At 44.1% G+C, this 24,529-nt stretch overlaps 4 protein-coding genes across 8 annotated transcripts in view; all 4 read right to left on the bottom strand.

Annotated features, from left to right (window-relative positions):
• The window catches only part of LOC134224766 (pyrokinin-1 receptor), a 680,810-nt gene that overhangs the window by 14,541 nt on the left and 641,740 nt on the right, over positions 1-24,529 (bottom strand). The window lies entirely within an intron of this gene.
• Positions 8,267-9,315, bottom strand: LOC134221205 (uncharacterized). The gene is made up of 2 exons (XM_062700393.1): positions 8,939-9,315; positions 8,267-8,882 (listed from the first exon to the last, which is right to left on the bottom strand). Exons 1-2 carry the CDS (start codon positions 9,182-9,184, stop codon positions 8,391-8,393), a joined length of 738 nt encoding a protein of 245 aa, XP_062556377.1. The 5' UTR covers positions 9,185-9,315; the 3' UTR covers positions 8,267-8,390.
• On the bottom strand, positions 9,469-10,656 carry LOC134227958 (uncharacterized). Its single transcript, XM_062709674.1, has 4 exons — positions 10,564-10,656; positions 9,912-10,496; positions 9,564-9,846; positions 9,469-9,472 (listed from the first exon to the last, which is right to left on the bottom strand). The coding sequence occupies exons 2-4, from the start codon at positions 10,489-10,491 to the stop codon at positions 9,469-9,471; spliced, it is 867 nt and encodes a 288-aa protein (XP_062565658.1). The 5' UTR covers positions 10,492-10,496; positions 10,564-10,656.
• LOC134219948 (uncharacterized) lies at positions 15,262-17,196 on the bottom strand. Its single transcript, XM_062698852.1, has 2 exons — positions 16,731-17,196; positions 15,262-16,563 (listed from the first exon to the last, which is right to left on the bottom strand). The coding sequence occupies exons 1-2, from the start codon at positions 16,835-16,837 to the stop codon at positions 15,372-15,374; spliced, it is 1,299 nt and encodes a 432-aa protein (XP_062554836.1). The 5' UTR covers positions 16,838-17,196; the 3' UTR covers positions 15,262-15,371.

Here is a 24,529-nt window from a genome sequence, read left to right as displayed (position 1 = left end):
AATGATTCTTCGGTTTGCGGAAGTTTTGGATCGCTCGGATTTTCTCACCTTCTACGCTCCAGCCCGCGGCGGATAAGTGGAATCCTAGAAACGGTACTTCCTGCTGATGAAGTAGACATTTATTTTCATTTATCTGTACGTTGTGATCCTCAAAGCGCTTCATGACTTCCTTAAGATTTGCGTCGTGCTCTTCTTTAGTAGATCCGAAAACGAGCACATCATCCAAATAGTTGATTGTTCCATTACAGCCCGATAGAATAACGGATTGCATCACTTCTTGAAAAATGTCTGGCGCATTGCAGAGACCGAATGGCAACCGCTTACACCTGTATATGCCATCTCCGGTGAAAAAATTCGTCAGGTGTCGACAACGTTCGTCGAGTTCAATGTGAAAAAATGCATTCTTGAGATCAATTGTGGAAAACCACTTAGCCCCATGGAGTTCCATCAAAATTGTCTCGAAAGTAGGCATCTTGAATGGTGTGCGGTAAATACATTTGTTTGGACCTCTTAAATCCACGACCAAACGGATATCGTCCTTACCTTTCGGCACGACTAGCAAAGAGGAGCAGAATGAACGGTCCATTTTTTCTGACACCGGTTCGATTATTCCGGAAGTCAATAGTTCACCAAGCTTGTGCTGTACTAGTCTCTTGAATCCTGGTGGTATATGTGTATATACGTTACGAGCAGGTGGCATTTCTTTATTATAGTGTAATAATACCGGAGGCACATTGAACTTCGGAAATTCTGCTACGTTTTTGGAAATACTGTTTATCGTAACTAATTCACTCTTCCAGTAATTATCCTGGGGTCCAACAGGCACTCTCAATCCAATGTCCAACAAACTGTATCGAGCTGCTGTTCCAAAACTCAGTAATGATCTCATTTCTTCAATTACGTAAAATTTTTCCAAATAAACCGGTCTATCCTTGGAGATGTACAATTTTGCATAAAAGGTTGCAATAACATTGATTTCTCCGTGTGATGCGTATGCATGGAGTGTTTTATCTGATTTGTAACACAAATTATATAATTCGTTTGCTTTTGTGTCATCATGAAGTATCTTGTCCAGCGTCTTCTTAGTGACGGTATTAACTTGTGCGCCAGAGTCTATAAAAAATACAACACGTGTCCTAGCTACACGAGCGATTACATAGGCATCTTCTTCTGCAGGTATGCCATGCGCAGGATTTATGCTTATTTCCTTATTAGAGTTTTCTGAAGCCATGTCTGATGATTTTCCGGGTTCCTGGAATTGTGCAGTGTTATAAACGCGATTTATGAAATTGTTACAAGAGCTACTTTATCTTCCAACGTTCGATAGTATTCAATTATTATTGATACATATTTGAAACGCACCGAAAATGTAGAAAGTGAAATTACATTGTGCAGCGATGTATTAAATTGCATCGCATGCTGCAGTTGGTGAGTGCTAATCAGTCATTAGCTACAACTATCGCCCCCCGTTCTTGTTTACGACCCACGGAAACTTCCAAACACATTTGATTTGATTTGTTTCGTTTGTTATCCCTTTATTTCTTTTGTAGAATACGAATCTAAGTCCCATTTGAAGTGTGCATTCTATACATGCAACAAGATTAAGGGGTCCAGCATTCACAATTTTTATTGCTGCTTTGTAAGAAACTCCTGTAGCGTCCTTACGCCCGTGGAGCGGACGTCCAAACGTCCCACACTAGCTCACCTTGTAAGGGGGGGGGGGTTATCTCAGGGTCGGACTACTACACCTGCTTAGGGGGCACACGATCAACGTCACTGAAGCGGACAACCACAAAGAGCCAGAAAATCTCATGCACGTCAAGGCTAGTAGTTTAATAAATGGAATTACCAAGAGAAATACATTTTACTGTTTTTTTATTTGCTTGTTTTCATTTGCTTAGGTTAATGTTAGTTTACAGCTAGTATCATTGCGGCCGTTTGTAGTTTTGGAGGAGATCTCATGACTTACATTTCTTGACAGGTGCTCGCCGGGCGAGGGGGTTTGGGTTCCGCTGGTTCAGGCATTCCGTTCCACGAAGGTTCTGGTCTGCACCCGATCGGCTTGACTGTAGAACTTGGTAGCTTGCGTAAGGTCCTAGCCAGGAACGATGTGTCCTATCCGGCGACGTCGTGTGGCGGTTTTCCGACGTCTTGCTCGACCGTGACCTTCCAGTCGTAGGCCAAGAGGAGGGCCGACGGTATTCCGTCGCGTTGAACGTGACCAGCCAGATGGACACGTGGTCGTGGGTGTGTTGGTCACTCGGGGTGAGTTTTGCTGTCTCTAGCCGAGAGAATGACCAAGGATTGTCACTGCGCCAGTTCTCGACCACCTACCGTCACCGCCCCAACCGAGAAAAATGGGACCTTGGAGAGTACTAGGTTCCTGGGGTCGAAACGGGTTGCTTGGAGGTTTTCGTGTGGGTGAGCGCGTGTCACCGCCGGCAAAGGGGATTGGCGTTTACCCCGCAAGGAACAGATTGTGGTTTTCGCAGCGCCAACCGAAAGGACGATGGCATAGAGCCGCGGAAGCGAGAGGCCACGGTTTGTGGGCTGGTTCTCCTCCCGTTGGAGTGATCGCACTGGTCGTCGGTTCCCTAGGGCACTCGGTGCCGTAGGCACAGGCTGAAAACCACGCGAATGGGCACGGCGTCTTCGCAGCACAAAGCTAACTCGCGATTACCGGGAACACCAACGTTTTTCGCTGAGGACACTTGCCGTCAAACTTCTCTTTTGGGTTGCACTAGGAGCCGCGATTCCCGGGGAAACTTTCCTTACTCCTTTTCCAAAAACGTCCTTCCTCTTCAACGGTCAAACCCAAAAAGCCTCGTTCTCTTCCGCCTTTTCGTTTTCCTCCCTTCTCCTCTTTTCCTCGCCCGGATATCTCTCTGACGTCTCCAGTTCGCCCGCTGGATCAGGGCTGCGGTAGCGTTAGTCGTTTACACTCTGAAGACGGAATACACAGATAGTCGGCAATTTACCTGTGTGTTCCGCCTTTGGGTACTTCATGCATAGTCTCACATCCGGGGATTTTAGTATTTAAAAAAACTAAGACGCGTCAGTGAGCTTATTGTTGGCTTATTCGGTAACAATTGTCCCTCCGATGGAGAAAAAATTGAGCCTAGAAGGCTTAATTTTTCCACTCACCGAAAGGTCAGGTCAATTTGGTTTTTCGGAAGGATGTCTTAGTAACGGCAGGTCGGAAGCCACCCAGGTAAGGAGCTAGTTTGGTTCCATAAATAATTAAATGCTCGTGCCAATTTGCATTCATCTCATTTGAATACTGAACTCTTTTGATTTTGCTTTTTTTTTCTTTCACATCATTTCTTCGAACGACTAAATAACTATTTTTCACTTATATTATCTAAGGAACAGAATTGAACTCCCTCAGCTATATCTATTTAAGGGTTGTCTTTTATTTAATTGGAACTATTTAATTGGTACTTGCTCATTCTATCCATTCACCTACATTCATGGGGCCCTTGTTCAATCATTCACTACTCACTCATTCCTCTACGCAGTCATTCATTATTAAGACTTATAATCTGTTAACCTATGTTTCCTAATCATATTATCTCTCGAAAGACGCATTCCGTCTTCTCGACAACCACCGAGGCTTCGTCCGCCTGCGGCTTATTGAAGGCCATCTATGAATAACCATGCGCTTCAATGTAAATACATATGTCTAAATATTCCTTTCTGAATGGGTTCATTATATACTACACTCTTCTGCAATGAAATATGCGTGTAAGCTTGTGGGGCTATTCGATTGATATCTTTGAACGCACTCTTTTCGAGCTGTTTGCGCTGTCATCGCAGCCAACTTCAGTTCTTGATTTGACAGCTCAATGAACCGAATTGATGAAAGGTGAAGTGAGAATCAAAACAAAATAATGGTCCAGATTCATCGTTGAGGAAATGAGCGGCATTGAGATTTATATTATTTTCCGTATTTTAGTGAAAAGAAAATATGTATTTTTGTGTTTTGTGAATGGAAACTAAACTTGGATAGCTTTTCCTTCGTTGCCAAGACTGACCGTGGAGATTATCCCGGTTTAAGGTGCTGAGCGGGCCAAACACCGAGAGGCTTTCCATCAAGGTCCTCAAGTTCGTAAGACGACGACCCCTTCTTTCTAATAACTCTGGCCGGCAAAAATTGCGGCCCATATTTGGCATTATAGTGTTCGAGAGCACTAGATAATTTCATGTTCCGGTGGAAGATCAGTTGGCCTTCCCCGAAACTTTTCCCAAATCTCTGGTGACGAAGATTGTAACGTTTCTCACTCTCAGTGTGAGCTTTGGCAAGATTGGTTTTCACCAAATCGCAAATCTGACCATAAAGTTCTTGCTGACGTTTGGCCTTTTCCTCTAAATTGCAATCATCATTGGCCACATTGAGTTGATGATCGGAACCACGGATTAGCATCTCATATCCGTGTGTAGTGAAATACGGTGTCAGTTCGGTAGCTGCGTGTAAGGAGTTATTCAATACCGTTTCAATCTCGGATATTTTACAATCCCATAGCCGTTGATCATCACGCACATAGGTGCGGATGGAGGCATTAATGGTACGGTGAACCCGTTCCACAGGATTGGCCTGGGAATGATATTTGGAATTTAACCAATGCCTTATATCAAACCTATGCAATAATTTACGGAACTCGTGTGAGAGAAAACAAGACGCGTTATCTGTAATGACTACCTCAGGAACAGAATTGCGGAAAAACCACTGGTCCCTGAGAGCATTACAGAAAGAGGCACTGTCTATTCTCCGGAATGGTACCAGCATAACCCATTTGCTGAACACATCCACTACCGAAAATAGGTACTGGTTTTGCTTTTTGCTACGCGGCAGTGGCCCTATAAAGTCCAACGCTATGATTTGCCATGGGTGGGTGGTCACTCGCTGTTCCCCTATCGGAGGAGTCAAAGAAATATTGGAAGCCTTGCTTTCCTTGCATATTCTACAATTTTGAATGTGTTGCCGGACTTCGATGGCCATTCTTGGCCAAAAATAGCGCTGGCGGATACGGGCCAAGGTTTTGTCCGTACCTAGGTGCATGGATTCATCATGATTTTCCTGCAGAATTTGATTTCGCTCATGAGGTGCTGGGACTTCTTTCCAGTCGAAGCGTTGATCGTGGATCGATCCTGGGGTGGACAGATATTTAAACAGTTTTCCATCCCTTAACTGAAAATCAACAAATTTTTCAGGACTTTCCACAATTTTGTCCAACAGGTCCTCATACCATTCCCTATCCTTATTAGTATCCCTTGTTTTTGGTTCATTCACTCCTCTAGCGGAATCCTCACATTCTGCTCTAAGAGCTAGTGTGGAAGCGGATACCGGCACACTTCGAGAAAGAGCATCCGGGACTGTATTTTCTTTTCCCTTTCTGTGCAGAATGGTCATGTCATGATATTGTAGCTCAAGACACCACCTACTACACCGCGAGGCAGTCTTCCACTTAGTGGTCATTATGTGGGTCAAGGCTGCTGAGTCGGTTATGAGGGTGAAGTGTGACCCTTCGACATAACCCCGGAAAGCCTGAATGGACAGGAGGGCAGCTAAAGCTTCTTTCTCACATGCATGATAGTTCCTTTGAGGAGTTGTCATTTTATGTGAGAAATAAGCTATAACTCTCTCCTGTCCATTCTGTATTTGGGTCAAGATTCCCGCCACCGCCACGTCACTTGCATCCGTTTGAATTGTGAATTCCGATTGAAAGTCTGGAGGTGATAGAATCGGGGCGGAAATCATTTTTTCTTTAATTACGTTAAAGGCTTCTTCGGCGGCCTCATTCCACCCCAAAAGTTTGGATTTTGTTTTCAGCAGATCAGACAATGGAGAAGTGATGCCGCTAAAATCGTCGATAAATCGGCGATAGTAGTTGGCCATTCCTAGGAACCGTCGTAGTTTGGTTATAGTGGTTGGCCTTTCGTAGTCCACTATAGCCCGCACTTTCTCCGGATTGGCTCGCAGGCCCTCGGTTGAAAGTAGGTACCCTAGGAATGGCAACTCTCTAACCCCGAATTTCGACTTTTCAACATTTATCGACAAATTTGCCAACATAAGGCGTCGGGCAACCTCCTGTAAGAGTCTTATATGATTTTCGAACGTCTCCGTCACGATGACGATGTCGTCAAGGTAGACGAAGACGTTCGGCTCCAACTCCCCATGTCCCAGTACTCTGTCCATCAGTCGGGATAGAGAAGCCGGACTGTTAACCAGCCCGAACGGGAGCCGGGTAAACTGGTACATGCCCTTTCCTTGTACACTAAAGGCCGTATACTTCCGGGATTGCTTCTCCAGGGGTATTTGTAAGAATGCCTCTGACAAATCTATGGTACTTAAGTACCGTGCCTTAGGCAGCTGTCCCAATATTCTACCCGGATGGGGTAATGGGTAGGCATCCCGAACCGTTCTTTCATTAATTTTTCGGGCGTCCAGACATAAACGGACTTTTCCCGATGGCTTAATGACCGGCACAATATTGGAAGACCAGTCTGAATGGGCTCGTTCAATTATGCCAACTCGTAACATCCTCTCCAGTTCCAATGCCACTTTCTGCTGGACCTTGGGCGATAGTGTGTAGGGGTACTGGCGTGCTGGAGGTTTATGCTTCCACTCCTCCGCAATTTCTATGCGGTGTACTGCTAGAGGGGTTATAGATAGCTCATCAGGAATCGCTACCTTGAACAGATTTTTGACCCTCTCCAATTGGGAACGTTCTACCTCCGTTAGAAGAGGATGTTCTAGTGTCTTAGGAGGGTCTTCAACTATGTTGACTATATCACATTTTTGAAAGGCCGGCCATAGCCGAAACTTGCGCCAGAAATCCATTCCCAAGATACAATCCACGGTAAGATGGCGTACCACTATAGTTGGGATTATTTTGAGCTTTCCTTGAAAATTAAAAGGAATGAACAGTTGCCCTAGTATGTTCAATTCCGACCCATTCGCCGAATGAATTTTGGTAGGCCGGTTCAGTATTTGAAGTTTAGCACCTGGTAATTTTTTATAAATTTCTTCGCTTATAATAGTCAGTTGACTACCCGAGTCCAGGCTTGGTTTTGGTTACCGTCTATGGTCGTCGTCGAATAGCATAGACATTTAGTTCCTATTCAGTCTCATACAATCACAACAGGCTGTTTGAATCACCTAAAGGCGTTGTCAAGAAAACAAAACAAACTGTTTATCGCTCACCCCGTCACATCGAAAGCAATGCTATTTATGAAATCGAATTATTCGACGACCGTTGGTTACCATAGATATTTATATTGATGTTTTTGAAAATTTGAACCTCATCAATGCTCAAGTGGTTGTCGTGAGGGTCATTGGCGCTACCAACATTTTGTTTCATATTAGTTTTATTATTACAAATGGGATCGTTTTCCCCATAGTACTTTGTTCTGTGAACAAAAAGATGAACAATTTAGTAGAAAATTGTAATCATTCAAGTTTATTTTTAAGATTCCAATAATGATTCCAAAATTCCCGGGGTTTTCGCGGTTAGTGAAAATAATAACAAATTTAGCGTGCGCGGCTCTTTAAAAAATGTACTTTTAGAAAATCCGTTTCACTAGGAACCAGAAACTCCCATTGAAATTTCATAAGTTTCTAAAAAACCTTCAACTTTCCTCCAGGATTTTGCCCAAAACAGGATCCGGAACTCTTTCAGAGTAAATAATAAAAAATCACCACGATAAGTGTTCTCATCTTCTTCTTCTTCTTATTGGCATTACATCCCCACACTGGGACAGAGCCACCTCGCAGCTTAGTGTTCATTAAGCACTTCCACAGTTATTAACTGCGAGGTTTCTAAGCCAGGTTACCATTTTGCATTCGTATATCATGAGGCTAACACGATGATACTTTTATGCCCAGGGAAGTCGAGACAATTTCCAATCCGAAAATTGCCTAGACCGGCACCGGGAATCGAACCCAGACACCCTCAGCATGGTCTTGCTTTGTAGCCGCGCGTCTTACCGCACGGCTAAGGAGGGCCCCATAAATAGGGCATAAGGAGGGCATAAATTAGAATGATTTATGATAAGTGTTCTCATAAATCATTCTAATTTAAAGTTTCTATATAATTTCTCTTAAAGCATTAGTTTTCATAAAGAGTTTTAAAATTTATTACAAAAATCCCAAACTGATAAAAAATACACATGTAAATGAAGTGAACAAAGTTTTCAGATAGAAAATTAATGGCAATTAATTTATTTGACACATGCATCCTTAACTGATTTACAAGTTTGTGGGAAATGTACATTGGTTTTCTTAGTTCAATAAAATTAAATTTTAAATAAAACTGCTCATTGTTTTATTATTATTATTCATAACTTAATAATGTGAAGAATAGGAATAAACTTAGCTTAGTGGTTCAAAATCATAGCGCATTACTTCTCAAATTTCCCCAATCGTACAACGATGGAAAGATTTTTTTAAAAAGGTCCGCATTGAGCTTTAGTAATAAAATATCTTCCAAAGTCTCATCAGCAAGTCCTGTTCTCAAATCAGATAGCACCAAGCCTAATGCACTAAATGCCCGTTCAACCGAAACCTGGTTAGAAGGTGTAGCTAAAATAGCTAACGCCACTATCGTCAATTCTGGATGCGTTGATTTCTTCAGCAACCAATGACTCCAGGTATCATAATCGTGCAATTTTCGCGGCTCAACCTCCAGCATTTTGAGTTGCTGTCTGATTTTGGAGCTAGGGTCTTGAGATATGTCCATATACGAGCTTGATCCTCCAAACATTTCAGTCAAATAATTGTCAATATCATTGGAAGTATTTAAGCTTTGTGTTTGAACGGTAGTGGCAGAGTCTTCTTTTGACCTCAGTTTTTCAATCCGCTTCCACACGCACATTATGTAATTCTGAAATAATATCCTTTTTATTACTGCTAGAATGAGTACAATTCAAACCGCATTACCTGAACTTCTTCCTTCTCATCTGGAGTAAAAAACGTAGAGTTCATGTATGTAAACCTTGGATCTAAGTACAGAGAAGCTTTGAAAATCATATTGTCTTTGAGACTCACAAGTCGTTGGTTGAGGGCATCAATCAGTGGTCTTGCGAATCTATTATCTTGCATAATTCGCAGATCTCGGATTGCAAGAACCCATTGCATATAAAACTCCGGAAAAGCCTGATTATTCTGTTGCAATCGTTTTGTCATAATATGCAAAGGACGGAATGCAGCTGTAAATTCATGACAAAACTGCCAATCTTCTTCGTTAAGTGCTATAAGAAATGAGTTAATATTGATAAGCTGTTGATGTCATCATATTACAGACCAGAAAATACCTAATTCAGGAAATTGTTCACCCATCGTTCTAAAAATGGCCTCCTGCTTCGTGAAACTGCCAATTAGCTTAAATTTTCCACTCCATCTTGTCGGACTCCAGAGAGGTGGGTAAGTGGCTCCATTGAGATCAACAAAATATTTGTATTTGATTTTTTTCATCTGTTTTGCGATTTCGGTTATTTTCTTTATATTGACATCCGTGTTTGAAACAACGTCATTTATAGCTAATTGGAGTGTATGGACCGAGCACCGTATTATGTTGAACTGCTCACTCAACTCTTGCGTTATATTTTCGAGAAGTTCCTCCTCTTTTTCATCAAATTCTTCTGATTGCTCTCCATGATCAAACATATCTTTCATCGCCGTTTGGGCATATAAAAGTTGGAGCTGTTTTCCGGCGGCAATCATGTTCTTACCGTTATCCGACGTTATTGACAATACTTGTTCCAAGGATAGATCGTATCGCTTCAACACTTCGAGCACCTTAGTTTTCAAAAAAATTGCGGTTTGACTGGATTTCACTTCAATCATTCCTTTTGAAGAATTTATTATAAATTTACACAAAAATACAAAACAGATTTGAAAAATTTGAGTTTACCTAACGTACGTGTCACTATTTCATTTCCTATCGAGAACTGAGCGTCGATTCCTAGAATGTGGCGACCATGGAGAGAGGCAGAGTCGATTCGTAAGCAGAACAAAATCCCCGCCATTTCTGCTTTAATGGTATTTTTCAATCCAGCTGATCCTGTGGCCAATAATGTTTTTATATTTCTTCGATTCACACATACGCCCAGGGCTTCTGAAATTGGATCAAGCAACATCTTCAGACCTTCCCATTCAAAGCATCGCAAAGGTAGGTGGTGATCAGTGGTCAACTTCAGGCAACCTCCGATGTACTGTTGAGCGTCGATTGCAACCAGCCGTTTTGCTATTATCCGCTTCTTCGATACTGGTTCCAATTCTTTGGTAAGACCATTCTTAAACGCAGCTTCTGGATGCACGGTCCGGAAATGTCGTATAAAATTTCCAACGTCGTATGTTTCCTGAGAGTAGTGGCAAGTCCCGTAAATGTCTATCCTGCACTTGAACCTATTCTCCTCCTTCTGGATAAAACCCCAAGCTATTGCAGCATAAGTGCGCTTGCCATTCCGTTTATTTTCTTCACATCTGTCCATAGTATCTAATCAAATTAAAATTAAATTGCTGTATAAATGTAGCTAATAGACATTCTGGTTTGAAATACTCACCAGCAATATATAATGATAAACCAGTTGAGATCACCAGTGAATGACGGTCAAGCACACGAAGGTCTGATCGAATGATGGTCAAACAAATAAATTTTTCACATTGGTTGCCTAGGGTTCCTTGCTCGCGACGGTGTTCTGTACGTTATTGATTCATGGTTGCTAACATCGCGTTCAACAACGACACTTGGTTAAAGCCAAAACTAAGTATACAAGTGAATGTCATGACCAATGCCAAGCCTGCCCGAGTCTAACAGACCCTTGGAAGGTAAGCCATAGATTTTGATCGATGCGTAAGGTCGGTTGTCGTTGTGTTGGGATAATGTAATATTTAAAGATTCTTTAGCATCCAGGCCGTAAGCCTCTTCCGAAACAGGTTCCCACAATTCAGAAGGGGTAACTCCTTTTTGGAAAGAGTTTACGCGTGAGACGGTGGGCACGACGATCGGCGGTTTTCGATCGCCTGAAGCCCGTTTTTTTTACAGTAGGGACAATTTTGTGTTTCAAAGCCCTTGAAGCCGCACACCAAGCAAATCATGCCCCCTTTATACGTTCGGCATTGCTCCAGGGAATGATTTGATTGACGGCAATTCAGGCATTCGTGTCTACGTGGAGGCGTAAAGCCATCTACCAAATATTCCAGGGTACGAGAAGGTTTCGATCCTCCCTCTCCAGCGGGCTCATGCCCTACGGGTTTGGGATTTAAAAGTGGGATTTTGGGTTCGTTTTTGTTATGGTTATCCTTGGTAGATAAACTGGGCTTTACGTCTTTGCTCTTGGGGTAAAACTTCTCCTGAGGTTTAAAATTTGACGTTCGATTAGAATTTCTTTCCGAATCATCTCGGTTAGATTTTCCGACTGATACTACATTCGTCGATTTCTCTGAGCCAAATACTTTCGCAAAGAGGGAGAAGTTTGAGGCATCGATCATGTGCCCTGCCTCCTGTAGTTCAGTGATATTTGTGAGTGGTTTCCAAAGCAAGGCCTTTTTGTAGTCCGTTCGCAAGTTTCGCCTTAAAACGTCCAGCTTTTCACCTTCGGTCATAGGGCTAATCATGGAACGAAACATACTTTCCATCTCGAAGTAGAAGTCCTGGAACGTTTCATTTCTTTTGCTGTCTTCGCTGGTATATTTTCGCCTGAACAAGGAATCCAGTTCCGGATGAGCAAAAGTCTTGCGCAGTTCCGTAACCAGGTGAGCCCAGTTGACCAGTCTGCCAGCCGACCTCATTGACATATACCAACTAAGGGCAGGGCCCGTAAAGAGGTGGAATGCAGAATCAAAAAGTTCCGGTTCCGTTACATTTTCCGATAAGGCCAACTGATACACTAAGTGTAAGAACTCGTTCAGTCTGAGTCCTTGGTCGGTACCAGCGTACTTTTCGACCTTCCATTTAGACACTGGTAGAGATTTCCTACCATATGGTCTTTGTTGCGGATCATTCAGGGCTCGTGGGAAGTCCGGCGTACTTCCAACACCCAGCGATGCTGGAAACCCCATTTCCGACTGGAAACCGTCTCCGCTTGGAACTCCATGGCGCGAAACGGTTTCCACTGTAGTTCTTGAAGGAGGTTGTGCGACCAAATTGGTCTGCTTTCAACCAAGTTTGCGTTAAGATTGGCATTCGGAAGACCCACTGATCCTGGATTGCGCCACGAAGTGAACAGTGATGGAGTGTACTCCTTTGGACATATGGAGCAATCTTCCATCTTTCTTCCTGCTGACAAGCAAATGAGGATGCCTGCTGCGAGCTTTCCGATGTCGTAAGCAAGGGAAACCACGACTCTATAGGTGGATCTGAGCGATAAGACGACGCACTCGCAGGCACCTTACATGTCGTGCTCGTGCTGATAGAGGAAGCCATTCGCGGAACCGTATTTACTAAAGTCGGACTCGTGAAAGTATTAATTGCAGGATAACAAGTTGACGTTCTAGCCATACGCTCTGAACCTTCTGCTTGCATCCAATTACCCGCCCTGGGAAAGTTCCGCAGAACATGTTTCGATCCCCGACCTAATTGTTGGCCCAGCCCACGCCTGTGAATTTTGTGTCTGAACCGGATTAGTGAGCCGTCGTTGACCCGCGGACTCTGCAGTTCCTATCACCGAAGTTTTCGGTATGGTCCCGGTATAATTGATTTGCTGAGGAGTTTCAGAATTAGCCGTATCATTGTTTTTATCCGAGTGAGTGTCTTTGAATTTCCGTAGTTGATACAGTTCATGCTCCAACTTTAACAAACATTCTCTTACTTCATCGCTATTTTGTGGATTTCCAGACCCCATCAATCCTAATCTTCTTAAGGACCCGAAAATGTCTTCATCGATCGACGCATTACTAGTTTGTACCTGGTCATCCGAGGTTGGAACCGATTCATTAAACAATCTGTTCAACCCGATGGAATCCTCTGGATTTTTATTATAACAAAATTTCCCGAGAATTAACAACACTTTGCCCATCAGTTCGTTGAGCTGTAATTGGTCATCGGCCCCTACATACCTCCTAATCAACCTAATCCGGTTCCCCAGATGCAGCAGCGCAGACTGACATCTGGGTGGAAGATCCCTTGCTGAGCCTTCCACCGTGTTCTCTACCACCTGAAGCTTCTCCTTGCAAGCTTGAATTTCATTTTTCGGCTCCCGTCTCAAGGTATACTCTTCATTAGTCTCTTCTGCTTTCTCTTGCTTAAGTCTTTCCCTCAATGCCCGCCTTTTCCTGGTCATCGACTCATCCTGACTAAACACGATATCGCGTATTTCGAGCTCATAGTCGAGTTCATCTTCATTAAGATGGTCGACCCGAATATCCTGGAATTTTTTTTTCAAATCTTCTTCGCAGAATCCAACTTTCTGAACACCTTCAGCCATTTCTAATTCCGTATTTTTTTAACAAATTCAATGAAATAGTACCAATGCAAAATATTCCTAGTCTAAGTAATTAAGCCTAATAAAGTTCAATTCAATGTATCGCAATAGAATATAATAGTGAGAAATATAAGAAAAATATGTACAATAATATAATAATATTAACCTATAAAACCCGAAGCAATTCAAAATATTTCAAGTATTCTCTGTGGACGACTCGGACCGGCAAGAGCGATGCAACGGATCAAACAAACCTTGGCCAAACCCAGACAACCACTTCGCTGACGTCACTAAGAGATTCCACGAAAAACCAACGACCTTTCGTGGCTCTCCCCAAGCAGGTGTAAAAAATATTGAAGAATATTTTTTGTTTACGTGGATCGCCAATTGTAAGAAACTCCTGTAGCGTCCTTACGCCCGTGGAGCGGACGTCCAAACGTTTATCTCAGGGTCGGACTACTACACCTGCTTAGGGGGCACACGATCAACGTCACTGAAGCGGACAACCACAAAGAGCCAGAAAATCTCATGCACGTCAAGGCTAGTAGTTTAATAAATGAAATTACCAAGAGAAATACATTTTACTGTTTTTTTATTTGTTTGTTTTCATTTGCTTAGGTTAATGTTAGTTCATAGTTAGTTTCGTTGCGGCCGTTTGTAGTTTGGAGGAGATCTCATGACTTACATTTCTTGACAGGTGCTCGCCGGGCGAGGGGGTTTGGGTTCCGCTGGTTCAGGCATTCCGTTCCACGAAGGTTCTGGTCTGCACCCGATCGGCTTGACTGTAGAACTTGGTAGCTTGCGTAAGGTCCTAGCCAGGAACGATGTGTCCTATCCGGCGACGTCGTGTGGCGGTTTTCCGACGTCTTGCTCGACCGTGACCTTCCAGTCGTAGGCCAAGAGGAGGGCCGATGATATTCCGTCGCGTTGAACGTGACCAGCCAGATGGACACGTGGTCGTGGGTGTGTTGGTCACTCGGGGTGAGTTTTGCTGTCTCTAGCCGAGAGAATGACCAAGGATTGTCACTGCGCCAGTTCTCGACCACCTACCGTCACCGCCCCAACCGAGAAAAATGGGACCTTGGAGAGTACTAGGTTCCTGGGGTCGAAACGGGTTGCTTGGAGGTTTTCGTGTGGGTGAGCGCGTGTTACCGCCGGCAAAGGGGATTGGCGTTTACCCCGCAAGGAACAGATTGTGGTTTTCGCAGCGCCAACCGAAAGGACGATGGCATAGAGCCGCGGAAGCGAGAGGCCACGGTTTGTGGGCTGGTTCTCCTCCCGTTGGAGTGATCGCACTGGTCGTCGGTTCCCTAGGGCACTCGGTGCCGTAGGCACAGGCTGAAAACCACGCGAATGGGCACGGCGTCTTCGCAGCACAAAGCTAACTCGCGATTACCGGGAACACCAACGTTTTTTCGCTGAGGACACTTGCCGTCAAACTTCTCTTTTGGGTTGCACTAGGAGCCGCGATTCCCGGGGAAACTTTCCTTACTCCTTTTTCCAAAAAACGTCCTTCCTCTTCAACGGTCAAACCCAAAAAGCCTCGTTCTCTTCCGCCTTTTCGTTTTCCTCCCCTTCTCCTCTTTTTCCTCGCCCCGGATATCTCTCTGACGTCTCCAGTTCGCCCGCTGGATCAGGGCTGCGGTAGCGTTAGTCGTTTACACTCTGAAGACGGAATACACAGATAGTCGGCAATTTACCTGTGTGTTCCGCCTTTGGGTACTTCATGCATAGTCTCACATCCGGGGATTTTAGTATTTAAAAAAACTAAGACGCGTCAGTGAGCTTATTGTTGGCTTATTCGGTAACAGCTTTCGACTAAGCAAATATATATATATATTTTTTTTTTAACTTTATTAACCATATATTTTTTTAATTCAAAACAAATCATTTATTTCAATTAAGATTCAAAATATAGAAAATAGTCAGATAAAGTAGCTCAATTTAGCTTATTCAACACCACCATTATCGTGTACCTTTTTATCCTCCTCGTCCTCCTCACCGTTTTGAGTAATTGCTGCAATCTTCGGTCTCGTATCTTCATCAGTAGGTTCGTTTAGTTGACGTTTTAGCCCTGCTCTGATTTGCGGCTGTGTTGAGCACATACGTGCTAGATGTCCACGACGCTTGCAATTGTGGCACACTTTGTCCAGATTCGGGCATCTTGAAGGATCGTGGTAAATACTTGCGCACCTCCAGCAGGAGCGCCGAGATGATCCTTCCAAGCCAGCCTGCCCTCGTCGGAATGTTCCTCTACCTCGTTGATTACCTCTGAATCTGGAACCAGTACCACGGCGAAACTGCGGTCTTATATCCGAGGATTGCGTTACAGCAGCGATGACCGCGGTTTTCTGACGATTCAGTTTTTGGTATTCCTCCTCATTGAATAATTCCATCTCACGATCACGCACCATTTCGATCAGGCTATTCATATCGCCCTGATTAACCCAGTTCCTGTGGGCAAGCACGCGAACTCGACTATCAGAGGTACCCTTCACTATCGTACGTACTACAGCTTCCATCTCCTCTTCAGTTTTATAGCCACAAAGCTTTGCAGCTGCTGCAACGCGTCTCACAAATGCCACGTTGGATTCACCTTCACGCTGTCCAGTGTTCATTAGCTTTCCACGCTGCCCGATTAAGTATGTCCTCGATCCAAAATATTGATTCAAGCGAGCAACGGCATTGGAGAATGGATATGTGCTCTCATCAGGCATTTCTGGGTTAGAAGTTGTTCCCTGCATTATCTCCAGTAGTTTGGAACCAGCCTTAATACGGAAAATATCCATTTTTGCGCGCTCGTCAGTCGCACGAACCAGGTTGAAGGAAGCCATTAAAATTTCTTTCCAATGCTCGTACGCCTTCTTATCTATGTCGTATTCGCCCTCCGATGGCTTACATTCAGGAATGTTCAATGATCCAAGAGACATGTTATTCATCGTGGCCATGATCGATTCATTCTCTGTAGGTATGGGTTTATTAGAACCAAAGGGTTCACTAGATCTGAAGTCAACCGCGTCGTTTTCTATGGTGGAAGCTTCTGAACCACATTCTTTTTCAGATCTCGCTATTGCCAATTCGGTTTTTAGGGCTGCAAGCTGCTCCAAAAGCATTTTCTTTGTTACTTTGCTTTTTAATTTCCTGCCAAAAGAAGGAAACTTTAGTAACTCTGTCTCGTCCATCAGAGAACTATCAAAATCATAAGCATGAACACTCTGTCTCGACTACCAGAGCTCATCGCTTAGAAGGAGTACTGTCTCGACTACAGTTCCATTTACTTAAATTATATGTTTCAAAATAACACCTACCGATTGGGAGGCACCAAGGTTCTGCTACCGGATGCGCCATTGTCGAAATCTTCTGTTGCCATTGGTGGTCGCGGCGGTAAAGCATTCCGCTGTGACCTGTCTTCCATGATAATATAAAGAGTAGGCCCGTCCGACCTACTGTGGAGAGGGTAGGCCCGTCCGACCTATTGGGAAGAGAGTAGGCCCGTCCGACCTATTAGGAATAGAAGGCCCGCCCGACCCACTAGGAAGAGACAAGGCCCGTCCGACCTACTGGTGAGAGGGTAGGCCCGTCCGACCTACTGTCAACCAAAAGTATGACCGTCCGTCACGATGTTCAGCGTAAGAACCAGCCGAACTATTCCTCCAAACGGGGAGCCGTGGTGCAATTACCTTTTCCTCTTTTCCTCTGAAAGGGAGCCGTGCTCCAATTAAAGATTCACCCGTACCTTCTTCCTCCAAACAGAGCCGTGGTGCGAAGCACCACTGCTTTATTCCTCTTCCTCCGAAAGGGAAAGGTCCGTCCGACCTTCTGCCACTACCGTCTGCGGGAAGCCAACCAAGAGTGTGACCGTCCGTCACGACGTCCGATCACAGAATGAGCCGTAGTGCGAAGCACCTGGCTTTAATACCTTTTCCTCCGAAAGGGGTCCGTCCGACCTATTGCCGCTACCGTATGTGGGAAAGCCAACCAAAAGTGTGACCGTCCGTCACGGCTTCTGATCAGTGAATGATCTGCGGTGCGAAGCACCTCCGCTTTTATACCGTTTCCTCTGTAAGGGGAAGCAGGAGAGGAAGGTCCGTCCGACCTATTGCCGCTACCGTGTGGGAAAGCCAACCAAAAGAGCGACCGTCCGTCACGGCTTCCGATCACTGAATGAGCTGCGGTGCGAAGCACCTTCGCTTTATACCTTTTTTCTCTGTAAGGGAAGCGAAAGGGAAGATGCGTTCGACCTATTGCCGATACTGTGTGTGTGGAAAGGGAAAGCGGAAAGACCGTTCGACCTACTGTTGTCACCGAATTTATGCATGCCGGAGAATAGCATCGTTGTAAAAGAATGGTTTTCTCTTTTAACGGGGTTTTCATTAGATTAAATTTTGAATTGTTCAGTTTTGTTTATTTTATTCATGTATCTCATCCAATATCTACAGGGTGCTTAAGTAATACTGATGCTGATTTTGACCTTTTTTTTAACGATGTTTTATATCTGTAACGAAACAAATAAACATTTTCTTTGGGGACAACAACGAGAGGAAGACATACGAAAGGGGTATCGACAGATATTGAAATAGACAACAAGAGGAAGACATTCGTGATTGGGTTCGATAAACAAGATGATGGGTGGACAATTATTACAGTTTAATATCAGCAACTTTCAAAAACTGGTGGACAAGGGACATGAATTCGAGGTCAACGCTTTTTTGTTCTTCTCCTGAAAATGCGGGTCTGCTGTCTCCGTTTCCGTCTGTAGCTTTCCACGTTCAGCCGGATCTCTTGCTGGAGTGCGTCGGCCCGCATTGCGTCCTTCTCTTCCAGAATCTGTCTGTACTGTTGGTCGAACTTATCGTTCCATCGTTGTTAATTAACTAATAACATTTAAAGTCACAGTAACACATACTTTCGAACAATTGAAATAATTATTAGCAAACGCGGACACTTATAACACATTGGCTGATCACGGACGAAATAATCGAGATCAAGGATGGTGGGCTGGGACACAACCGGAAACACGTCATTCCCCCTTCGTGTACGATCATGACCTTATTGGCACGATGGATAATTGATACGAAAGTTGTGCTGCTTTCCCTCTCCCACCTTATCCGAAATACAAATGGTCTCGACCTTGGCGAGCTTGGCTAATTGATCTGATAGTGCTGGTTTGCCTACGTCAAGGGACAATTATGTACATTTTATTGACGATTGAAAGATGAAAGTTCTTACAATATACAATACTTACTATATACAAAATTTATTCACAATTTTCCTGACTGCTACTGTCTGCATGCTCGTTGCACAGATGTCGGAGTGTCCCGGGACCCATATCAGAGTGCGAGGGATAGTGCGGTTTGAGTGCGAGGCTATAAGCATGTGTCTTGTTTTCAGGCGACAACTGATAGCCGGTAGACATGGTCCATCTCGCCACGTCTCCAACGGCTGGCTGCAGCTTTCTTCTGGTCGACTTTTATATTTTCCCGTTGGAAGTTTATAACATACTGCACTGAAGCATGTTTCCGGTAATCCCCCTGCGTTTCAGTTTTTATCAGCACTCCGGGCGTCCAGATACGGCTATAGGCCATGGAGAGATTCAACGCGGCTTATTCGATGTGGTGCCTTTTATTCTTCGCTTCCTCCAGAATCTGCCCGAGGTACTTGTACCAAGGCTCGAACGGAAGGCATGCTGCCTGTAGTCGAGACGGCCGGTACACTTTATGAAGCCTATAACGTTCTTTTTGACAGCCACTCCATACACCTTGGCCATTCCACAGGTTAGGGCAGCCTTGGTTTTTGGGTATGGGAACCACTAAACTGTTTTCCACCCTATAGGAAGTGTGCCAGACCAACATTCTCTGCTGATGCATTCTAGTAAAATCGTTCTGCCGTCGGCTGGCAGGTGCTTCAGCATGGGGTAGCCCACATTATCCGGTTCCACGGACTTCCGCCTGCTCTTGCTAAGCCTCCAATGAAAACGCTTGGTTGAGGTCGTCATCATCACCGGGGGGACCTGAAGAGAGTGGATCGCAGTGGAAGGATCCGGGTGAGCTTTGTGGAAGATATCTGAAGACTACCCGTAAGACGACTGAAGTTCGAGATCCATCGGCCACCTAAGTTGGATCTCGTTGTGCAACTACGTTGCGTTGATTGAGAGTGTAATTGGTGATGACATGCTGTTTAGGGTTGGGGGTCTAGAACCCACAACTGTAGGAGATGCGGGAGGAGACGGGGCAGAAAAGAGATTCAAGGCAGAAACCATGTTGGAAAGAAGAGTGCTCTCCCTCAGAGCCTCATCAGAGGAACTTCTTACTTCACCATGGGTGGAGGCTATGGATCCTTGGAAGAACGGATGATGTCTGGATGGTCCTGGGAGAATTTTGGTGTGTCTGCTGTACCGAAGCTTGTAGAGGTTATTATAGAGAATTGAGGAGGTAGACGTGGGTCCTAATGGGGCAAAACACCGCTATTGCTGAACCTGAGGTGAGATCTTGTGTTGGAGCTGAGATCGATGCGATGTTGATTGGTTTTTCGAGGAACAGCAATAAGGTTCTTTTGGATGTTTATTGCGGTGTGTGTGCTGATGGGTTTGTGTTCTGTGGTTAGAGCGACTGGTGCACTTATGTGAAGACCAGCCATCGCATTTCTTGTGTAGTTGCTGGTGTTATGTGTTCTGTATAAGGGGATCGTTAGGAAGTCTTATTCTAGGAACATACTTGTTATGAAAGTTTGACTGGCCTTATTAAATCACTTACTCGGTATCCTTCTTCTCAGCATTGCGTCTCCCTTCTCACTTCGGTTTGGTGCAGCCTTTTAGGAACGATAGCTATCGCCGAAATCGGTTACTGCACGACCACGCTTCGGTGTTGGCGCGGGCTTATGTCCATGTCGGATGTGTCCGCGAAAATGTCTGCTCTCCGTGTACTTTTTGTCCTTGTCAATCTTTTTGCTTGCCTGCTTCGTAATTAGCTCTTTGGAGAAACGCCGGTCCGAATTGTTTCCCATAGCTTCTCAATGACTTGTTAAAGACTTGTTAAAGGGAATCATTTGTTTTAATGCGCATGCGAAACAAGCGACAAAAGAGAACCAACGATAAAGCTTTGTTTTTGTCAGAGATAATAATGACAAAGATCCGAAAAAAATTGTCAGTAACAAAAAAGAAGACAATCTTGTTGCTAACTTTTCATCCCGTTATTTTGCATTATTTCTAGATCAATTTTCGGTTTTATGCTATCACTGTTTCTGGTTTTATGAAAATATTCGAGAATCGAACAGTGATTACAAAATTAGCATCGTATTTTGGGAAATATCAGAGCATGCAAGGCAAATGATTCTTGTCATATTGTGTTCGGGTTCTGATAAAGGTTTGTCGCCAGGTGCGTTTGTCAGTAACAAACTCTGTTGATGACAAAGAGTATGACAAGAGTATATATTGTTAGGCGTTGCTCGAATATTGATTCCCTGGTCTTTAACTTTAAAGTTTTCTTGCAGCTTGGATACCGATTTAGGGAGGGTGGCGATCTTCTGGATGAGCTCCTTGATGGTTCCGTTCTAATTGTATCCTGGTGCCATTTCCAAAGAATCCTTGGATCTTTGCGTAATCGTTTCTTCCTCTGCGGTTTTCCTACTCCAGTCTTCTGATGTTCTTCATCAGATCTTCGATCTCCTGGTCCTTTTTGCTGGAGATTACCTTGGTATAGGAGCCTCCTTGGCTTGTGCCCGACCGAATCTTGAAGTCTCCTCACCGAGCTCGGGCGTACACCTTGGTCGACACGGATGCGTTGTATTACTGTTTTTTCACATACGTCGGACACTTTCTGCTGGACGTTGGGTGGGAGTTGCTCTTGCAAAATTCGCTATAAGCTTGGTCAGGGCATTTATGACAAGTAGCTGGGGCGTTCGACGCCTTGTCAAGGCTCATCAAGTTGGCTTGGTGGTTTTTTGAGTAGTTGCCACACAGCTGAACAGAAATGGGACACCGCTTGCTCGTGTGCACAAGCTCCCAACAGCGATAGCATAGTAGTTTCTTGTCCGTAATCTCGTCCAACCAAAGTAGATGTGATCTGGGACTACGGTATCTGTCAGGGTCAATATGGTGGTGGGTGCAGATCATAAAATGTTCACCTTCACGAAATTGAAATTTATAGTGATTTTTTTTTAATTCGAGCAATATACTAAACCAAGGACACTTATGGCAATAAAACTCTGAGCCAATTCTAATCCATTTATAACGAATAATAAAGGTACTGAAACGTTGGATCAGAATTATTATTGCGGTTTATCTGATCATCAGACTGCATAGCCGATAAACAATACTCAGAGGCAGCTACAGTCGACAACCACCTCCACTATGAAGTTATAAAGCTTATTTTTTGTGTGGCCGTTGGCAGTCTTTAGACTAAAAGTCTACTCCGGGCCCTTTTAATGTTCCCCATGGTAATCGAGTTTGCTTCTATTAATCTTGAAGAAATAACAGAGGTTCCATAGTCGTGTTGCTCAAATGGTCACTGTTGAGACCTGATCCAAATAGTCTTTTTAAGCCCCCCTTCATATTTTAGATTATTTAGTTTGAGTGGTTTTGTGCCGGAGTCGTTTTGATTTTTTTTGCAGTTTCCTTATTAGTAGAGTTTGAGTTATGGCCCATAGTTCAGAACTGTTCAACAAGCAATCATCAAACATGTTTAATCTACAACCAATAACTGAATATTTGCAAGTTGGTTGAAAGAAAACGCCGAATTGTAACTCTGTGGACCTGTGTTGGCCCTCCACTGCATCAGCATCATCTCCAAACAAAATTATGTAGGTAATGTTTTAACCCTATTTCCGCCCGAAACATTTTTTGAAGATTTCAATAGGAAGGAATCATCTTTGAAAAAAATGCTAGAACAAAAGTTATTCGGCATAGATAAAATTGGTGGAAAACGAAAAAAAAAATTGATTGTAAATCAATATTCAACCGATTGTTTTCAATAGTTCAACTATTTGTACTCAAAATTGATTAAATTTGCAGTCTAATGAAACCATAAAGATGTGCCTAATATTACTTTTTGTTGTTGAAACAATACGATGAAGGTTAGAAGGTGCAAAGTGCATTATCATTATCTATATGATTCACAGACACCATGGGCGGGGATAGGTTTAAAAGCATTACGTGAACTTCCATTTGATGATGGGCTTCTAAAATCGATTCTCACGTCCTTAGGTGGTCATGTAGAGAGAATTTATTTTATTTATTTATGGATCCTGTACACCTCCGGTGGTGCAAAGGGCCGACTTGAAAGATCTCCATCCTGAGCGATGCCCGGCTATCGCTTTAACCTGTTGCCAGGTTAGATTTCGGTCGACTTCTTTTATTTCTTTATTGAGGCTTCGCCGCCATGAGCCTCTGGGTCTACCTCTGCTGCGATGTTCCGCTGGGTTCCAGTCTAATACTTGTTCACAGATTTCGTTTCCGCCCCTACGTAGAGTGTGGCCGACCCAGCCCCACTTCCGATCCTGAATTTCTGTTGTTATCGGCCTCTGGTGACAACGACGATGGAGCTCGTTGTTTGAGATCCAGTTGTGAGGCCACCAGGCCCGAATTATATACCGCAGGCATCTGTTAATGAACACCTGCAGCCGTTGAGTGTTCTCCACTGATACACACCATGTTTCGCTAGCGTATAACAGCATAGATTTCACGTTAGAGTTGAAAATTCGTATTTTGGTGCGTTCACTTATCTGCCTGTTTTTCCAGATATTTCAGGCAGCCCTTGCTTTCTTGATCCGTGCGCCTATGTCGATCTTGGTACCGCCATCTGATGCCATTTGGCTACCAAGATATTGGAAGCTTTCAACATTCTCCACTGGTTGCCCGGCTACTGTGAAACTGGAAGGAGTCACCGTGTTTACATCCAACGATTTGGTTTTGTTGACGTTGATGACTAAACCTGCCGAGGAGGAGCGATCGGCAAGGTCGTTGAGCTTACTCTGCATATCAGAGCGCCGTTGCGCGAGTAGTGCAACGTCATCCGCCAATTCGAAGTCGTTTAGGTGCTCCATGGTTATAGGCTGCCATAACAGCCCGCGGTTTGGTTCACGGTCAATCGCATCTACCAGAATCTCATCGATTACGATGAGGAACAGTAACAGTGATAGAATACATCCTTGCCTCACACCAGCTACGACCCGGATAGGGTCGGACAGGACCCCATTTTGCAGCACTGTACACGAAAAGGCCTCGTACTGTGCTTCGATGAGGCCGATGATTTTTTTTCAGGAACCCCCTTGCGTCTCAGGGCGCCCCACATATTCGCGTGATTAAGACGGCCGAAAGCTTTTTCGTCAGAGGTGAGCCAGCCTAGGGCTGCAAGCCTCTTTAATAAAGAAATTAAATTAAATAGCTTTTTCGTAGTCAATGAATACCAAGTAAAGGGACTCTTGGAATTCGTTGACCTGCTCCAAAATGATGCGGAGCTTGACAATATGGTCCACACAGGATCTTCCGGCACGGAATCCGGCTTGCTGCCGCCGGAGAGTCGCATCGATCTTCTCCTGAATCCGGGCTAGGATAATTTTGCACAGAACTTTGAGAACGGCACACAGCAACATAATGCCTCGCCAGTTATCGCATACAGTCAGGTCACCCTTTTTGGGCACCTTCACTAAGATACCTTGCATCCAGTCGTCCGGGAAAGTTGCGGTGTCCCAGATATTACGAAATAAACGATGCAGTAGTTGAGCGGATGTCATGGGGTCAGCTTTGAGCATCTCGGCCGATATGCGGTCGACCCCAGGGGCTTTATTCGATTTCATGCTTTGGATGGCTGTTTGAATCTCTCTGTAGAGAGAATAATAGTAGATAAACGCATCATATGGTCTAACTCATGTACGTAGGTGGCGATGGTCTCAATTGAACGTTACTCGATACTGCATAATCATGCTCGGATGGAAGAGGAGGATAATGTTGTTGTCAATGGTAATGTTTCAGTATTACATTCGCTGCTTTAGATGATTATAAAACAATTTCATCAGGAAATATTCAGGTTGATCTTCGAGAATTTTGTCCAGAAATTACTTCAGAATTCTCACTGAAACATAAAAAAAAATGATTGTACGACAATTCCCCGAA

The sequence above is a fragment of the Armigeres subalbatus genome, chromosome 3 (genome assembly GCF_024139115.2).
Source record: "Armigeres subalbatus isolate Guangzhou_Male chromosome 3, GZ_Asu_2, whole genome shotgun sequence".
NCBI classification, from domain to species: domain Eukaryota; kingdom Metazoa; phylum Arthropoda; class Insecta; order Diptera; family Culicidae; genus Armigeres; species Armigeres subalbatus.
This window is presented reverse-complemented; position numbering and strand designations above follow the sequence as displayed.